General features: G+C 56.1%; 1 protein-coding gene across 3 annotated transcripts in view; it reads right to left on the reverse strand.

Annotated features, from left to right (window-relative positions):
• Positions 1-4,512: 4,512 nt before the first annotated feature.
• TTYH3 (tweety family member 3) overlaps positions 4,513-24,103 on the reverse strand; it is a 31,603-nt gene continuing 12,012 nt past the window's right edge. The window contains exons 2-15 of one of the 3 annotated variants that reach the window (XM_053555562.1): positions 21,531-21,675; positions 21,002-21,171; positions 20,769-20,880; positions 20,379-20,599; positions 20,005-20,100; positions 18,352-18,424; positions 18,048-18,123; positions 16,433-16,488; positions 15,751-15,843; positions 12,525-12,617; positions 12,170-12,306; positions 10,492-10,665; positions 9,959-10,034; positions 7,563-9,046 (exon numbers count right to left, since the gene is read on the reverse strand). In XM_053555562.1, the coding sequence (XP_053411537.1) occupies positions 8,966-9,046; positions 9,959-10,034; positions 10,492-10,665; positions 12,170-12,306; positions 12,525-12,617; positions 15,751-15,843; positions 16,433-16,488; positions 18,048-18,123; positions 18,352-18,424; positions 20,005-20,100; positions 20,379-20,599; positions 20,769-20,880; positions 21,002-21,171; positions 21,531-21,626 (1,554 nt within the window). In that variant the 5' untranslated portion in view covers positions 21,627-21,675 and the 3' untranslated portion in view covers positions 7,563-8,965. The other 2 variants (XM_053555561.1, XM_053555560.1) reach the window with 2 other exon arrangements.

Genomic DNA, 24,103 nt, shown 5'->3' on the forward strand with positions numbered 1-24,103 from the left:
GGGTGTCCCCAGACTCGGCTGCTGTCCTCCTCAGCACTCACCACATGTTGACCACTCACCACATGTTGACCACTCATAGGGTCATAGGACCCAGCGTCTGGATGGGGGGGCATATGAAACTTCTTGGGGGGGGCTCACAGTGGAACAGGCTGTGGGCAGAAGCCATGGGCCTCCTTCCTGCCAGGGTGAGTCAGAGGCTTGGTGCCTACTGCCCTGGCCCCCTTGCTGCTCTCTGTGGCTAGCATCGCCTCCAACTGAACTGGAGGGGCCCTGGGCCAAGGCATGGCCTTCCCAATCAATCAGGGAAAGCCCCTGGAGGCACAGCTGTGGAGCCCCTCTCGGGGCAGGTAGAGTCCATATCAGCATTGGTCCTCACAGCCTCACAGCTTTGGCTACATAACCCATGGGGGAGGGTCACAGCTTGGCCACACATCCCGGTGGGGTGGGGGTGCTGAGCAGGAGCAGCAGGGAGGAAGCACCTCTGGCCGCCATCTAGGGACTGGGGACAAAGGCAAATGCTCTGGGCCTGGGCAGGGCCTCAGGCAGGTTAAGGCAGCACTGTTCCTCTTCCAAGCTGAGGGAGGGAATCTCCCCGCCAGAAGGGGAAGCAGGTCCAGCAGCAGGGGCCTCAGGGGAACAGGGCAGCCTGATAACTGAAGCTGATAGTGAAGCCCCTCCACTGTGCCCTCTTAGGGTGGGTCACCAAGGGAGGAGAGGTGAACTCATTTCTCCCCCAGCCACTTTCTGGGGCTAGCTGTGTCCCACCCACTAACAGCATCATTACCCCAACCAACACGTTGGACTAGGGGCTGATGAGAAAGGGTCCGGGTCCCATATCCCCATTTTGGTCCAGCCAGGTGCTCCCCACAAACTACTGATTGTTTGTGAAGCTTTCAAAACTAAAGAGTAAGACTGTACCCACTGGGGCTGCTGGGTGCTCAGTAAGGGTGTGAGCCTTCAGTCTTCAGCCCTCAGCCCTGGCTTCTGGGTGGCTGGCCAGAGTGGAGGCTGAACCAGAAGGGGAGAGGGCCGCTAGGGTGGGGCCCCTTGTCTGGTGTCATCAGGGCGTACTTCCTGGAAGAAGCATCTCTGAGCTGGAGCTGGAAGGCTGTGTAAGGCTGGAATGAGGGCAGGAAAGGGACTCCAGGACCAGCCTGGGCTCAGTGGGGAGGCCTGGGAGGCTGGGAGGTAGGATGGGCAATGAGATCAGTCTCAGTGCCTCCCACCGTGCACACACACACCAGCAGGAAACCAGTGGGTCCCACAGGCTCTGGTGCTGGGCCTGGCATCAGAAGGGAGGCAGGGGCCCTGGCTGGATCAGTCACTGGTGGTGAGTCATGCAGCCACCTGGGCCCATCTGCCCACCCCAGCCCTAGCCTTGTCAAATGGTCTTGGGCTTCTCTCCCCAGCCCCACTCCTGGAGCTCAGGGTCAGACACACAGGAAGGCACTTGGTGCATCCCTAGGAGGGACCCAGGGACAAGGAGGCTCCTGGTCTCAGCCCCTTGAGCCTAAAGACTGCCCAGACAATGTTGCCATGCTGAGTTTGGGGGCTCAGAGCTGTGACTGCCCTCCCACCGCCCCTGCCCAGGCCTCCAAAGATCCACTTCCGCTCCATGTGCCACCCACACAGTCCTCGGGCGCCAGCTGGTGGTCAAAAGCTGGTGGTTTCTCTCCTCTTCCAAATCCCACCTTTCTCCTCACCCTTGCTGGGTCTGGGGGTGCAGCCCCAAGTGGCCTGGGGAATCAGGCTCTGCAGCTCCGTGCTTGTGCCCTTAGGACCAATAGCTGATTTCTGCAATGTGGGTGATGTTGAGTGGAGCTCGAGTCAGCTTCCTGTGGAAGGAACTCCAGAGCCCCACAGCCGCTGCCTGTACCCCAACCCTGGAGCGCAATGTCCACAGCACTCCTCCTGCTCTGATACCTGGGGTCACAGCCGGGCCCCACCAGTATCCCTGGGCACCGGGGAACCCTGGAGTGAATGAGGCCCTCCTTCTCCCCATCCCTCCTCCTCGTCTCCCTTGCCAGCGCCCCCTGCTGGGCATCGGCAGGCCCCTGTCCCAGGGAGATTTCACCTTGGGATTCCTGGACACCCTCCAGCACACCCTCTCCTGCACTGCTCCTGGGTCCATCCTTGGGGTCCTCGCCTTCAAAACTCCTTGCCTCAGTTGACACTCTCTAGGCTTCGCTGCCATTCCTAACACTTGCTTTGTACTTTGCCTCAACCTCAGTCCCCTCACCTCTCCCATGTCTTGACCCAGTGCCCCTCTCATTCCACAGCCCACTCCCTCCTGGGCTGTCCTCAGCTAGAATCTCACAAGGTTGATGTCACTTTCAACATCTCTTGGACAAGCTGTGACAGCGACCTGGTTAAACCCCAGCCTTTGGCCTCCAGGTGGACACCCGCAGTGGAGTATGGCTGGAGAAAAACCCCTCACTAGCAGCTCAAAATGAGACTCAGAGTCTCACTTAGAGTTCCAGCAGGCTTCAGGGGACCCCCAGGGATTCCCACTGTCTTTCACCTGCAGCTCACCGCTTCTGCCCATCTTCATGATGTACTGATGACCTACTATGACTCAGCCCCTCATCCCCACCAGCTCCTGCTACAGTCCACCATGCCCTGGGTCCCAGCCTCACCCATCAACTCCATTCTCCCAACTGCTTGACCCAAACCCACATCAGGCCCAGTCTGCTAGGAAGTACTCTTGGCGTTACCTTTCAGAACCCAGCTGGTTCTCATCACTGCCCTCAGCCCAGCAGTAGCCTCCTAACTGGTTTCCCATTTGTGCCCTGTCCCCTTCCCAATTCAGCAGCTAAGAATGCTGTTTAAATGAATGTTAGGTCATGTGACTCTAACCCCACTATGTCCCCCCCAACCCCCCAGGTAAATATCAGCATCCTTACAAAGACCACAGACCTGTGTGATCCCTTAGCTCCTCCACTCCACCCTGGCCATTCTAACTTTGCATGACCATACCAGGCATGTATCTGCCTCAGGGCCTTTGCACTAGTTGTTCTTGCTTCTTGGACACCTTTCTTTCCTCAGTCTCAAGACTAGCTTCCTGTTGTGGGCAGAATAATGGCTTTTAAAGATATCCATTTTCTAGTTCCCCAGACCTGTGATTATGTTACTTTACATGGCAAAAGAGACTTTGCAGGTAGGAGTTAATAAGCGATCTTAAGATGAGAGGATTATTCTGAGTTATGCAAGTGGGCCCAATGTGATCACAAAGGTCCTTACAAGAAGGAGGCAGAGGAGTAGAGTCAGATCAAGAGATCTGAAGGTGGTGTTGCTGCTGACTTCGGAGATAGGGGAAGGAGGCATGAGCCGAGGAATGTGAGTGGCCTCTAGAAGCTGAGAAAAGTGAGGAAAGGGGTTCTGAACCCCAGGACTCTCTCCCCAGATCCTCAAGGAGGAATGCAGCCCTGCCAAAACCTTGAATTCGGCCCAGGGAGATGTCTAACTCAGAACTTGTAAGATCTTAAGTTCGTGTTAAGCCCACCGCATCTGTAGCAATTTGTCATAGCAGCAGAGACCTCACATGCTTCCTGATCTCCCACGGTCTCTCCTTGGCGGCCAGTTGTTGTTCAGGATTTCTCCCAACTGTTGAAAAATGCGCTTGGCCTGCACTGGGTTCACCCTCCTGATTCCTTTGCCCTGGTCTTCCCGGCAGCACTGGCTGCTTTCTTACATACTTGAGGCAGAGCTCTTTGTCCTTCTATCCCTGGCTGTGCCCCAGCACCTAGAACAGTGCCTGGACTTAAAACATCCACTGAGTGCAGGAATGAATGGTATGCCATCCCAAGAGAAACCAGGATGTCCCTGATACAGTCACAGGGACTGAGGTCTGAGAGGTGTAGGATGTGCCTGGGCTTTTCCCTCTCACTCCAAGTCTGGGACACTCTTACCTTTTTGGGGCCTTGGTCTAAATATAACCAGTTCACTCTCCTTATCCCACTATACCCTGAAAGCCCCCATCCTTGGCATCTCAGCAGCCCTCTTAGAGCTTACCTGTCCTGGGTCCCTTCCCAGAACAGCTACAGTTAAATCAAATACCACTGGCTGAAGCTACCAGTGTGTACTGGGGGCAGGAGAGAGGAGTTCAACCCAACCACCTGCCCCTGACCCAGGTGCCCGCATGTGTCCAGAAAGCTGGGAACCACAGTCTGGCAGCTTCCCCTGGGCGTGGCAGATCCTTTGCTTACCTGTATTCTGGGCCTGTGCTAGGCCTGGGAGACAAATGCTTTGCTGGCCCAAAGGGGCCTCTCCTAACTTCAGATGTGGGAAGGGCTCGCTGTGAGGTGAATAGGTTATTCACAGGGTGAGTTCAGACCACAGAGTACAGCTTTCATCCTGATGGCCAGGCGGATTGATATTCCTGTCCCCAAATGCTGGGTTCAACACTCTCTGCAGAGAAGGCCCTGGCCCAGCCCATGAGGTCCCACCCCACTCAGAGCCACGACTCTGTAGATGCTTCCAGGCAGGAGCCAGGACAGCTCAGGAAAACAGCCCCATTTTTTAAAATTTGTTTATTTTAAAACATGAAACCCAAGCTGAATAGAAACCACAGAAATTACATTGACGAGATTTTTAGTATTTGCCAAGAAAAAGCCCCCAAAGAAATAAAAATCAACCCCCAAACCCAGTTCTAAAAAACAAAAACACAGTGACAGTACGTACAGCCATGGACCTACGGAGGCTGGAGGGAAAAATGCAAAAATGGTTCAGGCCTCAGTTGTCTGCTCCAGTTCAAGTCCGCTGGGTGGGGGGAGGTCAGATGTCAGGGTGGGGAGGAGGAATGGGGGTGGTGGGAACTTTAACAAGATATATATATAATCTGTAACAAATAGGAAGTGGTGCTGCATATAACCATCACAGCCAGCTAAACAAAAAGATCCCCACAGAAAGCCCCATTTCCTGCCTGCCCCAGCAGCCAACTGAACACCCTTTGGGGCTGGGTGAGCTGGTCTGTGGGCAGGAGGGTGATGCCTGGAACTAGGATTGCATAGTGAGATGGGGGGGGGAGAGGTGCAGCAGGGCGAGGGTGGAGGGCATGTCCCCCTACCCAGACCTGCCAGGGCAGGAGAATGGGCACCCTCAGAGCCCCACCCCACACTGCAGAGCCTATGGACATGAGGCCCACTGGTGTGGGGTGAGCATGGGTGCTGGCCATGGGCAGCTGGCCCTGGTCTGATGCCCCTGGTGGGTGTGGAGAGATCACAGGGATGGGGTATTTGGGGACATGGTACTAACAACAAAAGTAAAACCATTGGCAGGAACTGCTCCCCTCCATTACTGAGGTGGGGTTTGAACCCCTTTTGATTTTCCCTTTTCCTGTCTTCAACCTTGGTGAGTAAAATCACACACAGGGCACGCACGCAAGCACGCACATGACAGTCATGAGTCCCAAGACAGCACGGGGGTTCACAGCCACATCCGGGCAGCGCCCACCTCTCATGCTATTTACATTCACCTTGTGGGCAGCTTCGCTGCCCAGGGCAGCATTTGTGCTTCTGAGTAGTCACAAGGCGCACGGCGGGCACCCAGGTGGGGATGCCAGTGCCTCCCTCATGACCCACAGCCAGGAAAGCTCCCATGGCATGGTTGAGCCCAGAGGAAAGGCTGAGCAGTGGGCTGTGGCCCCTTGGGCTCAGAATGATAGCCAGACAGAGCCTGGAGCAGAGTCCCCTTCATTGAGGTTTGGTCATGCCCAGCGGGGCTCAGATGCCCAGGCCTGGCTCCCCAGGACTGACTCCTCTCCCCAGCCTGTCCCCATTCTCCCTTTTGGTCCCAGACACCAGCATAATGGAAAGGGGTAACCAAGGAAGGGCAGGGCTGGCTCAGGGAAGGGATGAGGACATTCCTGGTACGGGGAGCTGCCCTGCTGCTCTGGGAACCATGTGTCTGTAAACTGCTGGGGCTGTCTGCCCACCTTCCCCTGTGGGGCCCAGGCCTGGACTCCTGCATGTGGCTATCCAGTGGCCCTTTGGCTGCCCCTGGCCTTTATACATACATTGAGCCTCACTGGCTGGCTGGGCCTGGCTGGGGCTGGAAGAGGCAGAACTTCCCTATCCTGATTTGTGGGGTGGTTCTACCCTCCATGGCAGTAAGCAAACATCATACACAAAAGCCAAAAGCACCTTAGGGAAGCCTTGTTCCCACTTCACAGGGAGGACAAGATTGAGGCCACAGTGACCTCAGTCCACAGCCCTTGGGATCTCCAAGTACACAGTCCTCCCGGTACAGCAGCTGCCTAGGGAGGGATCACTAGGCTTTTTGGGCCACCTGTTGGACTAGGGCCCCATCCCAGCAGCACCCATTGAAGAAACAGTTACTCCAGCCCCAGCTCCCAGCCAGCTGTCCTGGGCCTTGATTCTAGCCTGGACTTGGGGTCAACTTGCTGGCTCTCAGCTAGGCGTGTCCATGGAGCTGGGAGTGAGGTTAGTGGTTAGTCCCAGGAGGGTGGCAGGGGCAAAGGGCACATTCACAGCCAGCTTGGGCCTTAACCCCTAAGGCCAGGCTCTGGGAACTCTGCACCTGGCATGGATGGAAACAGAACCAAGGGAGGAAAGGGGGCCAGTGGTCCCCTCGGCCCATAGCCTGGCCTGCCCTAGAGATGACAAATGTGGTTAGTGCAAAAAGGAACCAGATGAAGCTACCCAGTCTTTGGAGTTGGGAGAGGGGTTTTGGCACCAAGAAGGAGGCCAGCACTGGGAAGCGGGAGGATGGCCTGCCCACAAATGGCCCCTGCTGTCTGTGGAGGGCTGGTGCCACCATAGGGCAGGTGCTGAAGGAGAGAGGTGGCCGGGAGGCAGAGAGCCCTGTGAGGCTTCTGGCAACTGGCAGGAGAGGTGAGCTGTGGTCAGCTGGGCCACACAGGCAAGGAGAGTGCCACAGACACTGCAGAGAAACGGGTGTTGGGGGTGCTGGGAGGTCTGCGGTGTGGGGATGAGCAGGTGGCGCATGCCCTGTCTCCCAGCGGCCAGTGGACGCCCAGCATAGAGGGACTCCTGCCATTCCTGTGAACTAAGAAGGGGTCCACAGAAGCACCAGGGCATGTGGCGTCAAGAGCTGTGGGAGAGAAGGGCCCAGCAAGGGACTGCATACCCCAGGGTGAAGGCAGAGATGGGATGCAAGAGCAGTGCATCTGCAGAGGGGGCATCACACATCACAGCACAGGCACCTGCCCAGAGTGGGCTTGGTGAATCCAGGGGTAAAGGATGGCTGTGCAGGGCAGAGGTCTTGGCAGCAGCATTCAGGTGCGTGACTCAAGTTGGGGGTACAGGCCCAAAGCCCCGGCTTCTCAACTGTACCCCTGCAGGGAGGGGAGAGGAGGAGACAAGCGGCCTGCAGATGCATCTGTCCAAGGTGGGCCTGGCGTGGCATGTGGAGGTCCAGGGATGGCCCTGCATGGAAGCGGCAGTGCTGGCACAGGGAGGGGGCGATTGGCACATGGGGCAAGTGGCTGCCTGGAGCACGGTCTAGTGGCCGCTGCCGCTGGAGTCAGGGCGAGGCTGGCTCGTGGCGAGGTATTTGGCTCTCATGCTGGAGGTGTACTGGAGGAAGACAGGGGATGTGCTGGTCAGAGGGCCCCGGGCATAGCCAGAGCGTCCTTAGCTAGGCCTGGCTCCAGGGAGCGAGAAGCCAACCCAGGGGTAAAATGTGACAGCATATGGCCTAGCTGACAGAGCTCATGTCAGGAGGGGGCTCTAGGAAGGCCAGCTGGGGCTGAGGGAGGTGGCAGCCCCCCGCGCACAAAGCTTGCCACCCCCCAGGCTCAAGGTAGGGGCCCAGCCTCTTCTTTGATCAGAAGAGTGCATCTGCCCCCCATACCACATTGCTGACATCTGGGCTCTGGGCCAGGCAGAGCTCAAAGGCCCTAACTGTACCCAATATCAGGACCCACAGGCCAGGCCACTCCTTGTGCTGGGCAAAGTCCTCCTGAAGCCAGGCCCTAGGCCCTAGGGGCTGAGGTCACAGGAGTAGGGAGGCCCTAGACCATGGGTACCCTGGGCTGACCTTCTTGGCTCCTCTGTCCCATCATTCCCAGGAGAAAGCTCCAGAAGCCATACAGGCCCCCCAGCTGGAGTGATGCTGCCACCCACTCTTGGGGACCCAGGACCAGACCCAGGGACAGAGGTGAACAGAGCGGGGAAGCCCCATCCATCTGGCTATGTAGATGGCTGCACATCTGACCACCCTTATCCAACCTCGAGCAGTGCCCATGTGTGTCAAATGTGTGCATGTATGTACATGTGGGGGTGTGCTTGCAGACCACCACATGTGGATAAGGCATGTGCTCAGGCCCACATGCCCATGGGGAGCAAAGGCCAAGGCCTGTGCCAAGGGTATGGGGTACCAGGCAGGCCCCCCCCCCCAAAGTGGGCTCTGGAACCCCAGGGGCAGGCCCATCCCCAGTCCTTCGACCCCCAGGGATGATGTTCCCTGGGCCTTTGAGAGCCCTCCTGGGACACGGTGCGAGCAGCCTGCCGGGTGGCCATGAGGTGCGGCAGAGGAGGAACAGCAGCCCTAGGAGCCATGTCATTCCAGGGACATGCAGCAGGGTGGGGACATGGGGTAGGGAGGGGCCAACACAGGCTACACCTCAAGGGCCAGACCTGCAGGCCACACACTCAGGGGCCGAGCTCCACTCTGCCTCAAGCCCAGGAAACACAGGATCTAGGTGGGTGGTTTCCTCACTGGGAGGTGACAAGAGAACCTGGGACTACCGGCAGCTGGCAGCAGGGTCTGGAGGGGGCTCGTGCCTCTGCTGTAAGCCTGGCCTTAGAGGTCTATGGATGGGCTGTGCTGCCCAGACCCAGCCCAGTGGGTGGGAGCAGGACAGATGGAGCCAGAGTCCAGTGCCAGCAGGAGGGTGGCAATGAGTGCAGGGCAGAGGCGCAGGCGGGCAGCCGTGCGGGGTGGGGGACCCAATGGGTCAGTACCTGTCACTCTGAGGGTACAGCTACCACAGCGTTCGGGCACTGTCCATGGGCTTAAATTGCCAGCCCCCGTGGCTGCCAGAGTCCAGGGCAGCTAGATAGCGCTAGGAGGGCCCAGGGTGGGTGGGGTGCAGGAGAGAGAGAGATGGTGGCCTTAATACCAGGGCATGGGACCCAGCTGGAACAGGCCGTGGGGACATATGATGAAGAGGATAAGAGTGACTGAGAGTGATGTGGGGGCCTCTGGGCTATACAGACCTTGGTCCTGGGCAACTCAGGCACTGCTCTGTGCCTACAGATCTTATAGGTGGTGGCCACTTGGCTGGTATTCCAGAAGTAAGATAGCCTTTGGTCTCTGGCCCTACCCTTGGGGCCTAGCCCTCTTTCCCCAGGAAGCCGCCAGCCCCTAGCCTCTCCACAACCTCCTTCTCTTTGGTGCCAAAACTGGTGGGCCTGCTTTTGTCTGTGACTCACTCCCAAAGTTAGAGGGGACCCCAGGTCTAGTATAGCACTATCTGGACCCTCTGGCCTCCAGTGGACACTCAGAAGAAGAGTCAAGGGAGAAAGAGGAAAGGAACCTGAGCCCAGGCTACTGGGAGTGGGGTTTGGGGGAGGTCCTATTAACAGACCAGAGGCCCAGTGGGGGAGAAGAGAAAGATGCCAGGGCCCCACCCAAGAGAGACAAGAGAGCTACCCACCCATTCCCTTCCCCTAAAACAGAGTTTAAGAGATGACTCCATTGGGCAGCTGGCCTGCAAGACTGCACACTCTGGACTTAAGGTGCCTGAAGGCCAGCCAGGAGAGCAGGTAGGCCAACCCAACTCTGTCCTCTCAGGCCAGGTACCCTGTGAGTCCCCAGCTGGGGACAGCCCTCTTGGTTCCCAGTGCTAGAGGCTCATAGCTGCCCCCAGAGCTCACACTGCCCATGCGAGATGCACCAGACCACCACAGCAGTGGCACAGCAGACCCCCCTCTGGGGCCAAGGGCCCCACCCACCCTCTCGCCCCAACACTTACTGAGGGTGGCGGGGACTCACGCCCAATGAGTGGGGTGTTTTCACAGCGAGGATTCTGGAAATTGGCATTCTGGCTCCTGAGGCAAGAAGAGTGAAGAGTGGTTGTGAATTGACCGCTGGCCACAGTGGTCTCAGTTCTGGATCAAGAGGGCTCATCTCAGAGCCAGGCAGAGCCCGTGCCCATCGAGCTCTGCCTGGCACCCTGTCTTTGACCCTGACCTCCACAGGTGTGGGTACATGTTCTCATTACGGGCTCACCGTAACAAAGAGCTCAGGGTAGCCCCACAGGTGCCCATTGCCCAGGGTCCTTGGCCATAGCATCCTTGTGCCCTAAACAGGGAACCTCCATCTGACCATGCGGCCTCCCCATAGTTCCTTGACCAGGTTTACCTGGGAATAAGAGGCATGCAAGAGCAGGTGACCCAGCCACTGCAGCCCCACTGGCCACCCCCAGTAAGTGTGGGTACCTACCCCAAGGTCTTAGCTTTGCCTGTCCCTACCTGGGCTGAACTTGGCCTATTCCCCAGAACTCACATGTACTCAGTAACCGGGGCGTTGCTGACGGTGTGGGCCGCAGCTGGGATGCTGGTCTCGCTGCCATAGCTACTACCGCAGCTATACAGGCTAGGCATGTGGACACGGTACAGGCTGTCATGGGCCTGCCTTGGCCCTGGAGCGGCCTCCTCCTCCCTGTCCTCATCAGGGCCTCTGCAAAGAGGGACACCCAGAACAGGGTCAGGCTCCAGCCAGCAGGAGCCAGCCATAAGACCTACAATGGTCAGCTCTGGTGTAGATGCTCCTAGTTCCAGCCTTGGCACAGCCACACTGTGGGACAGGTCCCATGGCTCACCTGAGTGCCAGAATCTGTTCTACAGCCTGCACATGCCCATACTGTCTGCTTATTAAGGGAAGGGCACAGGGGCCCTGCTGAGGGAACACAGGAGGCTGGTAGCCGGAGGCTGCAGTACTCTCCTTTGCCCCTGCAGGGACCATGTGTAACTTGAGTAGCCTGAGCTGGTTTTCTCTGCCCTGCTGTACTCTGGCTTCCTGTCTGCTCCTCACAGGCTGCTGCAGGGTGGAATGAGGGAGCAGCGGGCCAGACCTCTGCCACTCTGGAGACCTCCATACCCAGCATGGGCCCAGAGGGGATCCAGGGCTGGGCTCATAGTAGTTAGGCCAGTGGTTGCTGGTGGGTGTGCAATGACCACCAGTCAAGCCTAGGCTGGGGCCCTATGTAAATCACTCAATCCTCAAGGTGTGTTTTTTAAAACTCCTTTTTCACAGTCAGAGAAATTGAGGGCTAGAGTGGTAATGAGATTTGCCCACAGTCAAACAATAAGCAATAATAGAGTCAGGATCAGAACCTAGCCATGTGGTTCCAAGACTATGTTCCATAGCTACTCCTATCTGCCATCTTCATTCCCACTGTCACCATCACCACCACTCCATCATCAGCAACTTTACTGCCACCACTACCATCATCATCACCTCCATCACTATCACCACCAAATCACCATCACCACTACCATCATCACCATTATGACCGTCTCTTTATCACCACTATTGCCACAACTGCCACCATATCCACCACAAGGGAAATAATAGAATAGAAATCCAGACAAAGAAAAGAAATCTGAGCTGAACTACTTGCCATCCAAGCTGGGCCACCATGAAATAGCCCTGAGCGAGAGGGAAGAGGAGGGCCTGAAAGGTGAGCTGTGGAGGCCCCAAGAAAGGAAAGAGAGACATGCCCAGACACCATTCAACCCAGTACTAAATGGGGAGACCCCAGGGGCCACCCAGACCCCCACTTCAAAGATTAGCACACGGCAGCTCCTGGGAGGCTGGCTCCTATCCTGGCCACCTCTTGCAGAAGCTGAGTCTGCACAGCTTGCCAGCTGCCTTCCCAGCCAGGGTTGGGGGCATAGAGCCAGCCTTGGGGGAGAAGACCCCAGCCCCACTGCCTGTCCTGGACTTCCATGACCCACGCCAGGAGCTCCTCCAGGCTGTTTTCCTTCTGTGAAATGGGGATACTCGCACCTGGTTGCTGGTGGCCTCAGAGATGCTGCAGAGGCCAAGAGAGGGTCAAGAGGGGAGAAGGCATTATGCCCCTCACCTCCGGGGACTAGGACATGTGTGTTCAGAAGGGCATGCCTATAAGATATCCTGCATGTGGTCTGGCCTAGCTCCAGGACATCTCTGAGCCCCTCACCTCTTCTGCTGCCAGGTGTGTGGAACACTGCAGACGATGGAGCTGAACATGAGGGCAGTGACAAAGGAGAAGAGGGCCAGGTAGATGAGGCCCTCAACGCCGTCGTAGCAGAAGCCTGTCAGCGCCTGCACGTAGTCCTGAGGTTGGGTGGGGACAAGATGGCAAGACCCAGAGACAGGAGAGGTGGGAACAGGCAGTGTGAGGTCCTCAACCAAGCAGCAGAGGCCTGGACCATCCCCCCACCCCCCACCCCCACAAGGCTGGGCAGAGGACCCACTGTCTGTCCTCCTGAATGGCTGCTCCTTGTCCCTTGCCCCCTGCTGCAATGCCTCTGCCCCAGGCAGCAGCGTCTCACCAGATGCAGGCTGCGGCAGTCCACCAGGGCGGTGAGGTGCTGCAGGTTCACCTCTGTGCCGTTCAGTACCTCCTGGACACGGAGCAGGGGGTCCTGGGACACATGCACCAGGAGAGGTCAAAACTTACTTGGAAGGGGGTCTCAAGCCAGCCACACCTCCTCAAGAGCTCCCCAGGTCTCACTCCATCTCATAACCTGTCATTGAGAACACCCTCAACCCTGGGGTCTTGGGGCAAGCCCTGAGAACCCTGGGCCTTCAGAAATGGGGACTCCAGAGTGTGCCTTGGATTCACAGGGCCTACCAAGGGCATGAGGACCCACAGATGCCTATTCAGTGTGGTCACCACCTCATGAAAATAGAGCTCCCTTTACTGTAATTGGAAAAACAGCAAAGCACCTGCATGTTTACTGATGCAGACTTGTTCTGGCTTTAGAAATTGTTATTTTAGGCCAGGCTCACAGCTCACACCTGTAATCCTAGCACTCTGGAAAGCCAATATGAGTGGACTGCCTGAGATCAGGAGTTTGAGACCAGCCTGAGCAAGAGTGAGACCCCATTTCTACTAAAACAGAAAAACTAGCGGGGCATAGTCTTAGCTACTCGGGAGGCTGAGGCAAGAAGATAGCTTGAGACCAAGAGTCTGAGGTTGCTGGGAGCTAAGATGCCACAGCACTCTAAACCAGAGGCGAAAGAGTGACAAGGGAAAATTCTCAAGATATGGTAAGTGACAAAACAGTACACAAACTCTCTGTGCAGAGTGAACCTGATTCTGCTGTGCATCCATGTGCATGTGTACGTATGCACAGACACCTCCAGCTCTGTCTCATGCAAGGAGAAATAAAGGCACACTTATAGGTCAATAATGGTTCCTCTAGACCAGCTATTAGAGATGCTAAGGTCCTTCTATAATCCTAAAATGGCTTTGAGGATAATAGAACCTACCATTATGGGTTGATAGGTGTCTCCCAAAATACATGTGCTAAACCCTAACCCAGTATCTCTGAGTGGGACTATATTTGGAAACAATGCCTATAAAGAGGTGATCAAATTAAAATGAGATGTTTAGGGTAGCCCCAATTCCAGGTGACTGGTGTCCTTATAAGGAGAGAAGATTAGGGCAAGACCACACAGAGGACCATCATGGGAAGAACTGGGAGAAGATGCCGTCATCAAACCAGGGAGTGAGTCCTTGGAGGAAGCCAGACTTGACCATACTTGACCTGAGACTTCCACCTCCAGAACTGTGAGGATTAAATGTTTGCTGCTTCAGCCACTGGGTCTGTGGGGTTGTTATGGCAGCCGGTGCTAACTGATATACCTATCTACCCACTCAATTGCAAAGAAGTCAAGAGAATGTCCTGACTGTAACCAAAATAAAAGTAACCTTAAAATAGTATGTGTTTGTGCATGTGTGTTTGAATTTTGTGAAGTTTCTTAGAGAAACTTAGAGAAGGGCCTGCTGCTCCCACATGGAATCTGAGCGCCACCATCATGCCCATGACATGTGCTTTCCTCTTGTCCCCAGCGCTGGAGCAGGGGACAAGGCCAGGTTCCCCACAAGTAACCTGTGGACTAATACCTCCAAGGAGATTTGGATTTTTGTCTGGAGTATAGCAACATGTATTTTATTTTAGAGACAGAACCTCGCTCTGTTGCCCAAGCTGGAGTGCAGTGGCATCATCATAGCTCACTGTAGCCTGGAATTCCTGGGCTCAAGTTATGCTCCTGCCTCAGCCTCTCAAGTAGCTGGGACCACAGGCACATGCCACTATAATGCCTGGCTAGTTTTTCTATTTTTAGTAGAGATAGTATCGCTTTTGCTCAGGCTGATCTTGAACTCCTGAACTCAAGCAATCCTCCTGACTTGGCCTCCCACAGTGCTAGGTTTACAGGTGTGAGCCACCACACCTAGCCAATGGTATTTTAATAAAAATATAGGGTCAAGAACAGTCCAGGGGTGGAGGAGTATGGGAGGGACAGTAATCCTCTCAAATTTCCAGAATGCCCCAAAGGCGTGCACCTAACCCTAAAAATTAACCTTATTTCGTTCTTTTATCTGTTTTCATTTTCTCCAAATTTTTTGAGACAGTCTCACTATGTCGCCCTTTGTAGAGTGCCATGGCGTTACAGCTCACAGCAACCTCCAACTCTTGGGCTTAAGTGATTCTCTTGCCTCAGCCTCCCAAGTAGCTGGGAGTACAGGCGCCCACCACAATGCCCAGCTATTTTTTGTCGCAGTTGTCATTGTTTAGCAGGCCCGAGCTGGGCTTGAACCCTCCAGCCTCGTTGTATATGGCTGGTGCTGTAACTGCTGTGCTACAGGTGCAGAGCCAATTTTTAAATACAATTTGTATCACTTTTAAAATAAAAACCAAAACTATTATTATTATATTTAGAGACAGGGTCTCTGTCACCCAGGCTGGGGTGCAGTGGTGCAATCATAGCATTGAGCCTGCAACTTCTGAAGTGATCCTCCTGGCTTAAGACTTCTGAGTAGCTGAGACTATAGGTATAAGCCACCAAGCCAGCTAATTTTTTAAAAAAATTTTAAAGGATGGGGTCTTGCTATGTTGCCCAGGTTGGTCTCAAACTGCTGAGCTCAAGTGCTCCTCCCGTCTTAGCCTCCCAAAGTATTGGGATTACAGGTGTAAGCCACAATGACCAACCAACAAAATTATTTTGAAAAACTACCTGAAACCTTAGGGAAAAGGACTGAAGAGGAGAAGGAAGGAAAGAAAAAAAGAGGCCTTTATCTGGAAAGGGTGAGAAGAAAACAGGTATTACTCACAACCTTAATACCAGATCCCTATCAGGCCAGCCCCACTGTCTTTTCCAAATTTGTCCTGAGCTGTTTGAGACAGAGTTTCATTTTGTCACCCTCAGTAGAGTGCCATGGTGTCATACCTCACAGCAACCTCAAACTCTTGGGCTCAAGTGATCCCCTTGCCTCAGCCTCCCAAGTAACTGGGACTACGGGCACCTGCCACAATGCCCGGCTATTTTTAGAGACAGGGTCTTGCTCTGGTTCAGGCTGGTCTCAAACTCATGGGCTCAGGCTGGTCTTAAACTCATGGGCTCAGGTGATCTACCTGCCTCGGCCTCCCAGAGTGCTAGGATTACAGGCGTGAGCCACCATGCCCAGCCCTGAGCTGTGTTTGTACCCCCAAATTCCTTTCATGCTGTGAAAAGCGAATCCCTGCCCTTCCCTTCCCTGCATGCCCTTACCTTGGTGACTGGATGTTCCTGGGAGACGCTTCTCAGGAGCTCAGACACAATGTCCTGCATCTCCACCAGTGCCTTGTGGCTGCCCGACAGCTTCTGCTCCATGGACAGGCAGCTGATGGCAGCAGGGGCCAGGGCCAGTCTGCCTCTCCCTCCCTCCCCCAGATCCCCTACATGGCAACCCACAAGGCCACCAGGGTCCTTCCTAGCTTCTGCTGCTGACATACCCAGAGGCAACAGACTCCTAAGGTGGCAACATGAATCATGCACCCACTCCATAGAGCAAAGCACAGCAGCTTCAAGACAGATGAACAGTCTCCAGAGCCTGGAGGGCCCAGCACTCACAAAGACATGACTAGCAGCTGGTGTCACAGACCCCACAGCCTTCCCTGCAGGCCACCTGAACAGATGCCCTCTGTAGAGGCAACCCTGGGACCCTTACTGCCCCCATGAAAGGCAATTCAAGGTATGAAAGGAGTTCTAGGGATGGAGGTGAATTAACCAGGTCACTTCAAAAACCTTGTGCCCAGGGTCCAGTGTGGTAATTCCAGAACAGCTTCCACCCAGTTACCTCCCACAGCACCCAGAGTCCCACGGGCCTTTCTTATACAGTAACCAGGTACTTCAGGCTCTCCCTGCACACCCTGGCTTCTGGCCGGCCCCCCAGTAATAGTCATGCTCTCACCTGCTGGAAGGGGTTGGCAGCTCGAGGCGAACAGGCCAGGTAGTACTGCAGGATTTCTGCGGAGAGAGGACACAGATACAGCAGCTGAGCACAGACAGTTGCCTGCATATGTATGACCACATGTGTGTTATGTGTGTGTATCTGTATGCATGTGTCTGCATGCGTATCCGCATGGGTCTGTGCATGTGGACACCTGCACTTGGCACTGGGGTCTGGGCTCCCATACACTCTCAGTGAGCCCCAGGTCCTCGTGCACTTGCCCCTTGTTGAGGTTCCACCTTCTGAACTCTCTGTAAGTTTAGTTCTTCCAATTACAAAAGGATGTTAAAAATAAAAGAACATTTTAAAAGTTGAAAAAATAATCAAAGTACTCAGAAACATAAGACAGCACCAGTCTTCACTTTAGCCACCTGTAAAATGGAGCCAATACAGCTGGCTTTATGGTCTTTTGGAAGGGGCTGTCTGGCCTGCAAACTGGAGTTCACACTCACACCTGTGTGTGTGCACATATGATCATGTGTGTGCACTCAGTTGAGCACAGTAGGGGCTGTTTGTGCTTGCCAAGGTCCCAAGAGCCTGGAGTAGCAGGGACCTGCTGACGGCGTCAGGGCCAAGGGTGCAGCAGTCACTAGCCCCCAGTGGGAAGGCCCATTCCTTCCCACCCTACCTGAGGGCAAGGTGAGAGGTATCCTTAGGGTGTGGAGGAAATGGCACCTTCCACAAAATAAGCTGTAAAACCAGCCCACAAGCTAATCCTGTGGCTTTGTTGGACTAAGGGTGACAGGATGGTCCTGACAGGGATGGGATTTTCCAGGCCATCCAGTCTCCCCCAGGGATAGCCCCTCTATTTTCTATTACAGAACATGTGACACTTCCATAACAGGGCCCAACAAGCTGAATAGTGTACAGCCTGACCACACCCTGACCCCAGATTCCCATGTCCTGCTTCTAATGTCTAAAACGACTTACAAACCTGGCCAAACCTTTGGACTCCCCCACCCCCACTCCAGGACTGTTCCCTAGACCCAACCCAACTCATGGCCCTGCAATGAACAGCCGCCCAGGCCAGAGCCTCAGCTCCCCAATACATCCACTCATTGAGAAGTCCCTGGGGCCCGCCTTCAAAGCACAGCCTTGTGTACTTTCTGCTCCATGCATTCAAGCCCTATCTCCACTCTCCTGCCTCATCCCCTGGTGACCCCAGCAGCCTGAAGAAGCTTTTAAAGAGACCTCCAAAGATGCGTCCTGTCTCTTCCCCACTTTTCTTCCTTGAATGGACCTCCAGAATAAAGCCCATGGTCACAACTGTGACATGGCCCTGTGGCCTCCCCCTGCTCCTTGCCCCACTGGTCTACCTTCTGCTCAGTAAATCATTACATATTTCTGCCTCAGGGCCTCTGTACAAGGTGCAGCCCTCTTTGGCTCAACTTTGATGCCACCTACTTAGCAGGCCTCCCCTGACCAGGCTACTTGGTCCTCTGCCCCCATCACTGGCCTCACAAGGGCTCTGTACGTAGTCATTCAGGAGCCTCCCACAACCTCTCCCCGAGCGCAGAGGTCCCTCTGCCTCAGCCACTTGCCCTCCCAGTTCCACCCAACCCTGCTGCAGACTTACCCCCACTGAGCACTGAGTGCTCCTCCACCATCTTGGTCACATAAGTGTTGGGGTCCACACAGAAGTCGCTGGAGCCCTGGGGAGGTATAGGCAGGGGTGACCAAGCTTGACTTGAAAGGAAAGCTGCTTCTACCCTAAGTTCTCGGGCCTCCGGGATCTGCTTTCAGCTCAGAAGGGTGGAATGTGATTTGGGGGCCCGGGATGTGGTAAGAGCCCAGGATAGGTTCCCACCACTCTCCCAGTGACCTGAGGGAACTGGGAAGGGCTCAACAAATGGGGCTCGCTGGTCTTTTCTGTCACTTACCACAGACACAGCCAGCTCCAAGCCTAGTGAGCCCCAGCTGATGACCAGAGCCAGTACACCCAGCAGGCAGACCCTTGGAGCAAAGAGAGCCAGTCAGCAGGCCCCATGCTGGGGGTTGGGGACGTGCTACCCTCAGGCTGCAGGCCAGAAGGCAGGTCCCAGGACACATTTAGAGGTCTAGCCCATACTGGCTTCAGCCAGAGCTGCCTAAAGCCCAAGTCCAGACAGATGCCCATCCTGGCTAAGGTAGACTGGGCTCGGGGTAGAGAAGCTGGGCCTTCACTCTTTGGCAAGGCCAGGTGGCACTCTGTTCCCCAGGCCCTTTTCCTCCGCTTTCACTCTGAACCCTGCAGCCTGCTGTCCACATAGTGGCCCGAGGGGTATGCTAACCTCAGCCATAGCAGCCCCTCCTTTGCCCAAACCCTGCAGGGGCACTGCCTTACTCAGAACACTGGGCAGGGCTGTTATTATAACAGCAAGCTCTCATTGGCTTGAGGCCTGAGCTCATCTACCTCCTCTGTCCCTCTGTGGCTTCTGCACACCCCACTGTGGGCCTGCACACTGGCCATCAAACATACTTCCTCATGTGTCCAAATGTCCCCGGCTCTTGGTCACATAGGTGTTGATCATAAGAGGGGGTGACCAAGCTGGGCATCAAAGGGAAACTGCTCCCACGCTGGGTCCTCAAGGCTAGAACCTGGACTCTAGCATCTGCTTTCAGCTCAGGAGGGGGGAATTTGGGGGCAGAGATGTGCTCAATGTCCCTTCTTAAGGGGGTGACCCTTAAGGGTGATCATAAGAGGGAGTGACCAAGCTGGGCTTCAAAGGGAAGCTGCTCCCACGCTGGGTCCTCAAGGCTAGAACCTGGACTCCATCTGCTTTCAGCTCAGGAGGGTAGGGGTCAGGGATGTGCTCAACGTCCCTTCTCCTAGATCTCCTTAGGCAGACCCTGCCGCCTGCACTCCCTCTCACCCTACTCTATTTAGCTCCAGGGTGCTATCACCTCTATCACATGTTTCTAGTGAAACACAGCATGTTTCACTCATTCATCTCCTTCAAACCTGCAAGTGCCACACAGGTGGGGCCAGATGGTTCTCTCATCTCTCCCAGAGCTGACCCAGGGAGGAGCCAGGAAATGGCCATGCAATTGTGTAGTGAGGGACAGTGACCTTTTGCACAAACTGTCACTCCATCTTCCAGACAAGGAGACAGAGGTTCGGCATTCATGAACCACCTGCCCAAGGTCACCAGCCTAGGCGGGGTAGAAAAAAGAGGTCCCAGCCAGATCCCCTGGTATCCCCAAACACTGGGGGACCTGGGCAGGTGGCTTCAGGTCTCTGGGCCACAAGTACCACAGGTGCAGACTCTTTCAGGAGAGGAGCACAGAGGGAAGCTAAGACTAGGATGGGGGCAAGCATGCCTAGGACATTGGCCACAGGGGCACAAACCACGGGCACTGGGGAAGCATCTTCAAGCAGGCCCCGTGCAGACTAGCTAGCAAGGATCTCGCTCAGGTCCCACAGCAGCCGCTCTGGCTGGGACCCACAAATGGGAGGCAGGGGACAGGGGTGAGGTAGGGTAGGATAGCACTGTGTGCCTCACCTGGTCCTCCCACTGTGGGCCCGCAGGTGGCGATGCCCCACCCAGACTCACCCGACCAGGATGCCCTTGGAGCTGCGGATGAGGCCAACTAGCACCAGGAGGCAGATGATGACATCAAGCAGCAGCAGGCCCAAGTAGCCCAGCCACCTGCAAGCAATAGTGGGTGTGGGCCAGGGCCCTGCAACATGGGCTAGAGAGAGGCCAGGAGGGGGCAGGAGAGCGCTGGTGCCCAGGAGGGGCCCTAGCGGTAGTTCTGGGACATGTGGACAATGTCAGTTCTTGAAAGACATCCACTTGGGGACTCCTGTCACAGCCTGTAACCTCCAGTGGCCTTGGGTGCCCCCCACCCATAAAACCTCTGGTATTAAGTGCTCAGAGCAAAAGTAGCTCAGGGAGGATGATTCGCAGCCAACATGCAGTCGCACCTGTACCAGTCGTAGTGGTCCACCTGCTCGGCCAGCACCTCCAGCGACACTGCAGGGTTTCTCCAAAAGGGTATGGCAGCTGTGTAGCCCAAGAGCGTCTCGAGTAGGCCCTGCAGCCTCTGCACGGCCCGCAGGGGCTCTGGTCGGCCTGCCAACTGCCGCTCTAGGCTCTGTATGCTGGGCTCCGCAGTGCGGTTCAGGGCTGCTGCGGTGTCCCACACCTGCCGCCAGAGCCAGCGCAAGTGAGGCTGCTGCACGCCCCACTCCCCGTGAGTGCCAGCTCCTCCTGCACAGCCCGCACCTGCAGCAGCCCCCACCCGCAGCCTCACACAGATGCCTGGTCAGGAGCAGGAAGAGCGCTCCCCAGAACCCAACTCCGTGGCCACTCACGCGGTCCTGGACGCCGGCCACCGTGCGGTTGGCGTGACGTAGCGAGTAGGTGGCTCGATGGACGCCATCACTGGTCTCCCCGTTGCCGTAGAAGCCCACAGCGATGCCGGCGCTGGGAGGGGGCAGGGCCCGGTGTCCATAGCTCCACCCCATCCTTCCCTGGCCCGGTCCACCCCACCACCACCCTGCTCCCATGCCCGCCGGCCCACCCCACCCCACCCCACTCCACTCACCTGCACACTAGCGTGGCGATGATGACACACCAGGCAGTGCAGCAGCAGTCTGCATCCAGGTGCTCCTCGCTCTTGCGACGCCGGCAGCACAGCCAGAAGGAGTAGAAGAGCAGGAAGAGGAGGTCCAGGGCCAGGCAGGCCAGGGCAGTGGCCCCCAGCAGCAGCAGAGCCTGCAGGCGGATGAGAAGTGGTACTGAAGACCCTCCCCATCTTCAACTGTGCAGAACATCAAGATCGGTCCCCAAGTCCCATTAGGAGGGGCCAGGTGGGCCTGCTCAAGGCCATGGAGGGGGTCCCCTCCGAGGCCCAATGCTCCCTCCCCATGGGGGGCCTGTCACATCCTATGCCACAGAGTCTAGGGGGACGTTCAGGATACATTTAAACAAGAGTGCTTAACTAGGCCCCAGGAAGAACCAGTGAGTGGCAGGCAGCTAGGGGATACAGGTGACAGAAGGACCCAGCAGGCTGGCAAGGCCAACACCCTTGCTGACTGGTCACATGGCTGAGGAAGTTCCTTAATCCCCTGTACCTGTTTCTGAGGAGGGGGTGGTGCCTCCTTTAGAAAGGTGACCTCCTGGTCACACTGCTGTAGGGCCCAGCTGTGAGCATCACCTCCTGTCCTCATCACCAGGGCCCATGCCCTTTCAAGCCTAGAGAGCTCTCCTGCCTTAGCCCTGGGAAAGAATTACTGCCTCAGTTGTAGTGCTATGTTTTACGGGTTGTTAGGGAAATGGGGAGCCTGCTGGAGCTGAACTCGCCCTGGCTAGGTATGAGCCATGCAAAGGCCCCAACAGATGTTCACTCATGTCTGGAGGCTGTGAGGAAGAGGCCCTCCACCCACAGTACCGAACGGGGGTGAGCACTACCTGGTGGAGTCCCACCACTCTGACAGCCTGGCCCCACACAGCCATGATCATTGTCCTGGGGACACAACCTGCACAGGCTATATATGGGCACTCATCTCACAACACAGAGCTTCTTGGCCAGGCTGAGGGCTGCTCATAGAATGGCCTTCTGGTGCTGTCCTCCGAGCCTTAGGACACAGAAAACAGAAGGGACACAAGAGCCCTCCTGTCCAAGGCCAGCATCCCCCACAGGAAGTGGTTTACTTGATGCGTGAGTGATGTTTCCTAAACACCTACTGGGGGAAGGGAGGGTACTGACTGCAGAGAGCTGTCAGGCACCAGCCCCTCCTCCCTGTATCCAGCCACTACTCTCACACCCACTGCACAGATAAGGGACCCAGGCTTCAGGCTGGGTGTGGCGGCTAACACCTGTAGTCCCAGCACTCTGGGAGGCCAAGGTTGGAAGGTTGCCTGAGCCCAGGAGTTTGAAATCAGCGTAAGCATTTCTACTACTATTAGAAAAAATTAGCCAGGGATGGTGGTGGGTGCCTGTAGCCTCAGGTATTAGGGAGGCTGAGGCAGGAAGATCACTTGAGCCCAGGAGTTTGAGGCTGCAGTTAGCTATGATGATGCCAGGGTACTCTCGCCTGGGGAAGAGGAAAGAAAAGGAACGAAGAAGGGAGGGAGGGAGGGAGGGAAGTAAGGAAGGAGGGGAGGGAAGAAGAGGGACGGGGAGGGGGGGAAGGGAGGGAGGGAGGGAGGGAGGAAGGAAGGAAGGAAGGAAGGAAGGAAAAGGGAAGGGAAGGAAGGGGAAAGAGAAAAGAAAGAGAAAGTAAAGGCAAAGGAAAGAAACTAGGCTTCAGAGAAGGTACAGAGAAAGGACTCAGGTCCCATAACTCTATATTCCTGGGTTCAAATGTACTCACTTGCTGGCCACGTGGCCTTGCTCATGAAATAGTCCCTCTGGAAGCTCTGCGCACTTCCTATGACAGGGTCGGGTAGACACAGGGCTGTGCCTCATTGAGGGACCAAGAGTACCATAGAGCCTGAAGTAAGGGAGGTACCCAGAGGAGTGGACATCAACATGGTAGCCCTCATTGTAGGGTGAGCTCCCCGCCCCGGGACCCCTCAGCTGCCCTTCCTAGAGCTGCTTTTCACACTGGACGCAGCAGCAATGCAGGCCTCCCTGGAGCCTTAGGGGTAGACCATCCTCTGTCTGGCCTCCCTTGCCTGGAAGGCACTGGGACCATTAGATTGGCAGCCCAGTTGCCAGGCTGTGGTACGACAATGCTCCCTGCTATCCCAGAAGCTGGCTGATGCCCACACCCAGAGGCAGCCACATCACCTTCTACATGGTCTGGTGCCCTGGGGACCATCATGCTGTCTAGAGACTGGGCCTCTGCCCCTGTCCAGGGCACTTTATGGGGGGACCCTTGAGGGGAAGGCAAGGGCACTACCATGAGGCTGTGGTCACAGGGTGTGTAGCTCTTATCCAGCCAGTTGCCCTAGTCCCATGACCACCCAGCAACAAGCGAACAGGGTGTCAGGGGTGGGCAGCTTCCCATTCCCTCAGCCTGGGCACAGCTGCCTGCTGTCCAGGACTAGCAGGTCTGCCAAGGCCCTGAACACCCGCTGGCCAGCTGTTTGGGGGAGGGGAGCAGGCCCAGGAACTGACCCCAGACCCACTATGTCAGCCCAGGTTCCCTTGAGAAACCAGGTACTTGTATCACAGATAGGCCTCAGAGGCCCCAGGGCAATCACCTAAGATCACACAGAGAGGCACATAGGTCAAGCTGGGCAGTAGCCAAGTACCCACCTGAGGCCCAGAGGCCTGTCCTATGATGGGGGCCACCCTTTCCTAGTCCTGTAGCCCAGGAGTACCCTTACTGGCCAGCACTAGGCTCTGCACATAGCAATCAGTAAATATCAGGGTGCTTGGAACAGCAGAGTCCTGGATTTGCTCTCACCTGCATGGAGCTGGGCATGGTCAGGAGGTGCTGACTCCACCAGCTAGAGACCATAGGTCCCACCAATCTCTTCCTTACAGGTCAGGGGCAAAGGGCGAGGCACACCTGCAGGGCAGCTGACCACTCCTCCAGGCCCATGACATCTGCACTTCCATAACCAGAGCCATCCTTGGGGTCTCCATCGTCTGGAAGCTACATTGGCTAGCCCACCTCAACCCTCCCTGGCCAAGCCCCTCTGGCAAGCCCTCCTGCACCTGGCTTACAGAGGCCTCTAACCTGGTTAGTCATCC

Source organism: Nycticebus coucang, chromosome 12 (assembly GCF_027406575.1).
Source record: "Nycticebus coucang isolate mNycCou1 chromosome 12, mNycCou1.pri, whole genome shotgun sequence".
NCBI lineage: Eukaryota > Metazoa > Chordata > Mammalia > Primates > Lorisidae > Nycticebus > Nycticebus coucang.